We start from the raw sequence: 9,206 nt of genomic DNA on the forward strand, positions 1-9,206 counted from the left end.
AATCATACAATCTTGAAATTGATATGCAAAGCAACACTCATGTAACTATAAAGTAATTGTGGACACGATGGTGAAATAAAAGTTGAACTGTGAAACTGTTCAGACTTATTGAAAATCATTTGTTTTAAATTAAATGTGGTATATGAAAAGCTGCTGTTTTATTAGTAACATTACTGGCTACCCTAATGACCACTACTGATTGCTACTGACAGTTGTTGAAGGATTCCTGAGAAAGTGCGTGTGTGCTAGAGTTCCCTGTCAGCGGACCTGTATTTATGAATGAAACTAATGCGCTTTAAAAACAGGGAACAGGGAATCTTCCTCTTCCTCACAATCCAGCTTCCTGTGACCACTCTCTCCGTTCTACAGCGGATGGCAGTAGAGGTCTTCCAGCAGTAACGACCCTCCTGGGCGTGGTCTTCTGCTCACCACAGTTTACGACAAACGCCATAGTGTCTCGGCCAAGGAGTACCGTGTAGTGGAAACGTTTGTTGAGTAGTAACAGTCTTTTATTTTTTTCATATTATTGTGCCTGAACCGCTTTGCTACGATGCCTTCAGTTGAAAGCTTTACTGTCGCATATGACGCAGTGAATGAATTCGTGACTTTTTCGGAGGGAGACACTATAACAGGGACTGTAACTCTGGCCTTATCCAAGGAAACCTCAGTTCAAAGCCTGTTTATCAAGGCGAAAGGGGACGCTAACGTCCGGTGGTCTCAGAAGAGCGGTGACCATACTCATACGTACTCTGCGCACACAAGATATTTCAAACTAAAGGAATTTTTAATCCCAGAGAGCGCCAGCGGTATGTAACACACTTTACAGTCTTCTTGCAAATGTTTGTTTTTGCAATGTATTGTAAATGTATTTGCAAAAAAACAAAACAAAAACCCGACAACGAAACAACAACAAAGAATTAAAGGTATTCAATTAATCTTTAGTGTTGCAAATGTAGAAGGAGCTATCAATTTTTGGCAAAGTAATTTTGTTCTCTATTTATCGAGGTAAAAAGTCTCATTAACATTAAAGATGTATTTTTAACATAGTTAACTTTTAACTGTGTATTTATTGGCATTTATTAGTCTTTATTAGTATTCATAGTATATTTGGTGTATATTTCGTGTGTTCTTGGATACTGCTGGATTTTGAGAAATTTCCCCTGGGGATGAATGTATTTTTTTTCTTTCTCTTCTTTGCAAAAATATATAACATTTCAAAGACACGTTTCTCAAACAAAATACACGTGAATGGGAAACGAAACATGTTATATTAAATACTTTTATATTTAATTGTTAGTGTTGAAGTTCTAATTTATAATTTAATAAATGTAATAATAATAATATAATAATAATGTGTGTTCTGTGAAGAAAGTTCAAGTGACTCAAAAGAAATGGGTTGATTATACTTTAGAAAAAACAGTAAGTACAATAATGCACATGTAAAAAATCGGTGCTTTCCTTATTTTCTATATAACCCCTTTATAAATCCTGTTAACTACAGTCTATTTATCAATATATTACACGTTAAAAAAAATCACACACACACACAGAAACAGGACACCTGTTCTTAAGCATACCTTTCTCTTGTACTTTGGGGACAAACCTACTATCAACTTAACACTTAAACATTCATCTGGTTTTTTTGCTTGTTTTTATTTTACATAATTTTGTGTATATTTAACATTTTGAAATATAATTTCGATACAGAAACATGAGCGTTTAAGCATGTTAGTTGGTCAAACTGGAGTCATAGACTGTATTAGAAGCCCAATATAGAAATCTTTATTTACAATCAGCAGCTACAAAAAGCATCTAATTTCTCCTTCTTTTGTCTGTTTATTCATGGTTAAAGCCGACTGCAAAGTGTCTAAGTAAATTACAGGAGTCACAGGAATGTAGAAGACAAAACTTGTAATACTAAAGTGCAGGAGAAAAGTATTGAATAGTAATCGTTATGTACCTGTATTTGAAAATTTTACAATACTTCATTTTCCTTCATTTTCAGAAACGGTTTTGCCCCAAGGGATTCATGTCTACAGATTCAGTTTCCAAATACCACCAGGGTAAGTACAGTTAGTCAGCTGACCAAAACAATGGTTTGAATTTACACTTTAACAGTGATTCGAACAAACACAAAAAGTGGATCAATAAAATAGCAGCAACTCAGGGCATTTAGGCATGTAGATATGGTTAAGACGATGTGTTGAAGTTTGAACTTAGTGTCAGAATGGCGAAGAAAGATGAGTTAAGTGAATTTAAATGTGGCATCTTTGTTTGTCCCAGAGTATTTTTTCAGTATCTACTGAGTTTTTCTTACACAACATCTCTAGTTTTTACAGCGTAAATATCCAGTTAGCAGCTGTTGTCTAAGTGAAAATTGCTCATGTCAAGTCAGAAGAGAATGAAAAGGCTGCTTTGAGCTGATATGAAAAGTAACTCAAAAATCACTCATTACAACAAGCGTATAAGAAGAATATCTGAATGTACAACACGTTGAACTTTGAAGTAGATGGGCTACAGCAGCAGAAACCACACCTATCAACTGAGAATTCATCCTTCTTTAGCAACATTTCATGCTGCTGCTCCTGCTGGTGTAATGGCTTGAGGGATATTTTCTTGGCACACTTTGGAACCCTTAGCTTGAGCTGACAATCATTAGAGGCTACTTGAGTATTGTGGCTGGCCATATCCATCTGTTTATAACCACATTGCTGTTTCCAGCTTTGTGAGATACCATGTCACAAAGCTCATATCGTCTCAACCTGGTTTCTTGAACATTATGAGTTCACTATAGCATAATGGACCAAAATCTCCAAGGAATAATCCCAGCATGTTGTTGAATCTGTGCCACAAAGAACTGAGGCAGTTCTGAAAACAAAAGGGGTTCAAACCATCACAAGTAAGGTGTACCTCATAACTTGACTGCTGAATGTGTACATGCATTGGAAACATGATGTTATTTCACTTGACATTGCATAACTTAAAGTCTGCTGTTTCCCTACACAGAAGCATGCCTTCATCCTTCAGAGGGACTCATGGAAAAATTGTCTACAAGCTAGAAGCAAAACTGTTAAGGAGCTGGAGGATGAACAGTACAGCAGAGAAGGAGATCAAATTTGTCTCCAAATGTGTTCCAAACCTTCATTCTCTGATGGTGTGTACAGTATTTAAAAATACATTCAGCCATCTTTGATATGTTGTGTATTCTCCCGCTACGTGGTATGCACTCAGTGCCAACCGTCCTTCTTGTACACGTAGCACTTCTTGGGGGGTTCATATAAGAGAAAAACAATGGTTGTTTCAAATAATGGCCATTATTGGCCAGATAATTCTACTTTCATTTGTTCAAGGTAGGCGATACAGCTCTGAGAACTATCCATGAACACACTGTAATGGAGGTGAAATGTTTCCCAGCAGAAATGTTAACAATCCAAAAGACTCAGCTCTAATTATTAACAGTAATGACTGGTGCATTCCGTTTGTGTTACCTGGTAGATCCAGCTCCATCAGTTAAACCAGTGACAGGTGAAACAAATAGAATTGATAATCTTGTCATAATGCAGTGCTGCTATCCTTGTAATACACACCAACTTACCATAACCATGCTAAAGACCCAGCATATGCCTTCGGCAAGGCAATCCCGATAGCAGTGGTCTCCCCACAGCAGGATAATATGCCCTGCCCCACATGAAAGAGGTTTATACCCAGGCCCCCAAAACACCAACTGTCTTCTGCTTTCTGCCAGGCCTCTTAGGACTCACAACAGTTAAGGGTCTGCTAAATGCGCTGAAATGAGCCTTATTTCACAAATAACCCACCCCATAATCTGCAGGTCAAAAAAGATCCTCTGGGGTGGTTGTAGCTCTGGAGGTAGAGCAGGTCATTTACTAAGCAGAAGGTTGGTGGTTTAATTCCTGGCTGCTCTAGTCTGCATGCCAAATAACCTTGGGCACAATACTAACCCCAAGCTGCTCCCCAAGGCATCCATCGCAACGTGAATGTTAGATCATCTGATGAATTAATATAGTAAAATATAAATTTTAGCACCTTTAAACCATGAAAAAGGTTGTTTGATTATGGAATTGTGTCAGAATAATTGTTTTGCTTGTTTATTCCACTGTAGTCACCGCAAGTTGGTTCAACAAACAAAGAGATGGGTTTTTTCTCAAAAGGACACGTACACATGGATGTAACTGTGGACAGGATCGGTTACGCAGCAGGTATTAAAATTTCTTTTCAAATGTTGTAGGTCTCAATTCGTTTTATACTCTTTTCTCATTATACCAAAAAATATTTTTGTGTGGTTGAACATAGGCAGAGTTCAATAAATTAGCTAATAATGGAGGATGCAAAAAGACTATTGAGATCATAGTTGACAAACTTTTCATTCCCATAATGTAGAAACTATCCAATTTATTGGCATCTTGTAAGTAAAGAGATATTAACATGTTATCTGCTTTATTTAATGTATTTTGTCCATTCCAGTGCCCCGAAGGCCAACTTGATCATTTGGCATCCAGGGAAACCTATTTGCCACAGTGTTAATACATCTGCAAGTTAAGCCTGTACTCTTAAGAAATGAGAAATGTAGGGATGTTGCCTAACTTGCACTTTCAGAAATTCCTTTCCAATAGTTTGACTTTAAGTAATAGGTGTTGTGACTTTCTGGTGTATATTAGACAATGGCACTTTAGTCAACTGAAAAATGTAAAGACAATTGTATTTAAAATCTATATTTTTTTTACAGGTGAAACAATAGTGCTTCTTGCTAAAGTTGACAATTCTTCATCCAGTGACATGACACCGAAATTTAGCTTAATACAGAAAGTCATGTACCGTGCCAATGGCAGAACCAAACATGAGAACACAGTTTGTCATAAAGTTGCTGACAACTGTATTAAACCAAAAACACGGAAGGAGCTCAGATGTGAAATAAAGATTCCTAGTGATTACATGCCGACAATCCAGAACTGTGATATTATCTCAGTGGAATACTGTTTAAAGGTATGTAGTACTGTATCTAAAGCAAAACTTGAATTTTTGTGGGAATCGATATGATTTATGCATGACAGAGCCATTTGTAATTGACTGTGTGAACAGCAATGAATATTATTGAGGAAGTGGCTTTCAGATGTTCTCTTGTTGCTTTTCCAGTGTAAAAATAAAAGCATCATGTACTAATGAGACAGATTTACATATATTTTTCTTTCTCCTAGGTATATCTGGACATCAGCTTTGCTTTTGATCCAGAGGTTCTGTGCCCAGTGGTCATTTTACCTCCTGGCTTGGCTCCTGGCTGTCTGAGTAATATAAATGTAGGTCCCTATCCAACAGGTGCTATTGGGGGTCCAAGCAACAGTGACTTCCCTCCCCCCACAATGCCCATGGGCCTTCAACCTATGTCTCCACATTCAGGCAGTTATGGATATCCAGGAGTCCAAAGCTATTCAGCACCACCACCTATATACCCAAATAACCCTGCTGTATATGGTGGACCAGCGGGTGTGCAATATTCTCAGCCAACACACATGTTTGGAAGCTACAATAACCCAGTGCCACAGGTGCCTTCGCCATATGGAACTCCATTTTCATCTTCATTATCTTCTGTCCTGCACCCGCCACCACCCCCAACACCACCCCAACAATTTCACCAACCCCCATCTGCCCTTGAGAGCCAGCCATCTCCTTCTATTCAATCTCCAGCACCTCCTGCGTACAACATGCTGCCTTCTGCACCAGTGATGAATGTAGACTTCCTGTCTCAATCAGATGGAGCTCCTCCATCATACTCACTCCTTTTCCCAGACAAATCTGATGCAAAATAACTGACTAAATGCTAAATGGTCAATTAGTGAGTTATTTAGTTATAAACTAAACCTGTGTAGGTACAGATTTGACATTAGACACCCCTATTATGTCTTGAACAATTTTTTATTAAAATGAAATTGTTAATGTATGCAGTATTTATCATTTAGTCACCTATATACTGGACTTTATATACTGGGCATAAATAAGACTTTTGCACTGCATGTGATTTAATGGGCAGGTCAGGTCGCTCATTAACTTTGTACAGCTACTTATGCCTTAATTATCATGGTGCACTGTATTTTGCATTGTTCAAAGTGCCCTTTTCAGTAGTAATATCTACCTCACTGCTCTATTTAGAGGAATATTATAACAAAATTGCTAACACTGCATGAGGCTTTTTAGATATATGTATTTTATATTCTTTTAGTATTAAAAAGCTTAAGAGACATATTTATTTCCTCTATACTTTAGTGTGTTGAGTTTATCTCAGTTCAATGCAATTTTACCTATGTGGCGTCAAATCACAACAACAGTCAAAGCGTTTAATACTTTTCCTACCTCTGTTATAGCTGAATAAAGTTATGTAAAGTTTATTTTTGAATGTTTGTGAATAGTAGTAATTAGTTAATTTTTTTATATGGTATAACATGTTGTCCACAATAGTCGAACTGATAGTAAGTAATCTCATTCATCTGATTTTTTCAATCTTATCAGGCAACTCTGTTTAACAGTGTGAAATCTTGTTCTAGTCTAATACCCTTGGCCGTCAAACAATTTTGAAGACAGATTAACTCTGAATACCAAACCAAAATTGCGCAAGTCCTTCCTGCTGTGCAATAGCTGAGGTGATTTGCTTAAAACAATATTGTAAAAATGTTGCAACTGTTTTACATGGGTTAGGCAGTTGGATATGTTTTCTTCTTTCTTTTTTAAACCTCACGCTTTAGGCAAAGGCAGACAATCATTTGTAAATTCAGCTGACTGGCATCAAAGAAAGCAGTCCATTTGACCAACAATCTAGCATGTCTCCAGTACAGGACTTCAGTCTCACTTATGAATCGGTCAGCAATGATGACATTTTTTCTGGAGGAGACACTATCTTAGGCACAGCTACTTAAAGAAAAAATTCTGACCAATTGGAGTAAACTGAAAAGACAATGGACTTCATTCACGACTAGTTCATATGTATAAATCTCACACATAAACTCTGTGGATGAATGTTTCACAGAGAAATCTGTGATTCATTGGGACTTTCTTATCTGAATTTATCTGTACTCATTGAACAAATTTAGTGTTAGACCCTGTGTACAAACAGATGATGAAGACCTGGATGTCTTATGTTACAGTCAAGCAAGGGAAAATAGTGGTTGGAGACTGCAGTACAACCAAAATTATCCCAAATGTGTGCATCGAAAGCAAGATCTTCTTGTCTCTTAAATGGTTGCTTCAAACATGCTTGGGGACCTGATCTGCGACCATTTTCAGGTCAGTGATTTAAATGAAAATGACAATAGGAAGACAGAAGGTAATGCCAGTAATAAACTATCGGTCAAATTCATCATGTATTTAATAACAACTATGAAAAGTGGGGACAGCGCTTTTCAGTTGTGGTACCAAGCTCTAACTGTTAATCACTCCACCTCCACCTGCTCATGACTAGATAGAATTGTGGAACTTCTTTGTCTAAATAATGTAGGCTAATCTGGACAGAGGTTATCTTAATCTTTACTAAATTTATAGCCATACTGGTAATCTACGAAAATGCCATTATACCTATGATAACCTATGCAACTGCTGTCTATATCGCTAATAATATTATTCACCAGCATCTTTGCACATTCACAACTGCTTTTGTTGTTATGGTGCTTAGGTTACTGCCAATACTTGTGGGAGGTACTGATGACAGAGAACCAGGGTGTACAAAAGAGCAACATCCATAACGTGGCATGCAGCCATCACAGACATGCATACTTAACCTGTCACGTACAAAAATGTCATCTACATTATAAGTGTCATGATGTGTGCTGTGGCAGGCAGGATGTAGGACCCAAACGCAGGACTCTGAGACAGAACGACAGAACGACACACACTGATGGAGGTAAAACATGATCTCTAATAGCAAGAAACTAAACAATTTAACATGAACACATGAAAATACAATAAAACCATAAACCACTCAAAGAATCTAACTATCCTTTTAACCAGTTAACACAGTCCAAAGCCTAGAGATTGAAAACTAACATAAGCACACAAACACAAAAAAACTGATATAAAACCAAGAAATATTAACCAAAATCAAACAAAACACATGAACACTTGGTCACCAGACACAGGACCATGACAAAAGGACTGGGTCTGTTTGGTACCGTGTCCATAGTCCTGTTCAGTGAGTGAAAATATATACTCCAAGGAACAGGCCCAAATGTCTGTTTACTATCAACAGAAAACTGCTAACCAGGAAGTCGATAGATAGATAGATAGATAGATAGATAGATTGATCGAAGGGCTCTGGAAGGTGTATAAACCAGCAAAAGGTCAGACAAATAGTCTGGCCATTTAGCACTTTATAAGTCAAAAGTAAGATTTTAAATTTTAATTTTAATTTAATTCTGGAAGCCAATGGAGGGAAGCAAGCACCGCAGTAATATGTTGGTGTCTCTTCACATGAGTCAAAAGGCGGGCTGCAACATTTTGTACAAGTTGGAGCCGTGCCAAGCTGGACTGACTGACACCAACGTATAGTGAATTACAGTAATCCAGTTGAGATAAGACGAACGGACGGATTGCTCGTTCCAAGTTTTTAAAGGATAAAAATGATCTCACCTTGGATAGGAGCCCTAATTTAAAAAAGGACCACTAAACAACTGAATTAATTTGTTTTTCAAATGTAAGTTTGTTATCCAAGAAACCTCCCAGATTTTTTACATGTGTTTAACAGCAGATGTTAAGTTACATAAGTCCAAATCTGGGGCATTGAAATTACAGCTTGGTCCAAAAATAACTACTTCCGTTTTATCCTCATTGAAGGTAAGAAAATTTGAGGCCATCCAGGTTTTAACTTCGTAAAGACATTTGAATAGGGATTCCACGGGAGTGGAGGTGTTTCTATTAAACCGAAGATAAATCTGGGTGTCGTCAGCATAAGAGTGAAAGCAGATGTTATGCTCCCTAAACATTAGGCCTAGGGGTAACATATAGATTGAAAAGAGAATTGGGCCTAATACAGAACCCTGTGGGACACCACAAATAAAAGGAGGTGGGGAAGAAATAAAATCATCAAGGCTCATGGAAAAAGTCCTCTCGGAGAGGTAAGACCTAAACCATTCCAAAGGGATGCCTTTGATACCACATTGCTCCAAACGTGAGATCAGAATGCTGTGGTCAACAGTATCAAAGGC

At 37.6% G+C, this 9,206-nt stretch overlaps 1 protein-coding gene across 1 annotated transcript; it reads left to right on the plus strand.

The window, feature by feature from the left end:
- The first annotated feature begins 254 nt into the window (after nucleotides 1-254).
- Nucleotides 255-6,401, plus strand: LOC146376005 (arrestin domain-containing protein 3-like). Its single transcript, XM_084946982.1, has 6 exons — nucleotides 255-806; nucleotides 2,006-2,063; nucleotides 3,007-3,154; nucleotides 4,124-4,220; nucleotides 4,748-5,004; nucleotides 5,217-6,401. The coding sequence occupies exons 1-6, from the start codon at nucleotides 551-553 to the stop codon at nucleotides 5,823-5,825; spliced, it is 1,425 nt and encodes a 474-aa protein (XP_084803108.1). The 5' UTR covers nucleotides 255-550; the 3' UTR covers nucleotides 5,826-6,401.
- The last annotated feature ends 2,805 nt before the right edge of the window (nucleotides 6,402-9,206 follow it).

The sequence above is a fragment of the Perissodus microlepis genome, chromosome 12 (genome assembly GCF_051167445.1).
Source record: "Perissodus microlepis isolate ML-2025 ecotype Zambia chromosome 12, ASM5116744v1, whole genome shotgun sequence".
NCBI classification, from domain to species: Eukaryota; Metazoa; Chordata; class Actinopteri; order Cichliformes; family Cichlidae; genus Perissodus; species Perissodus microlepis.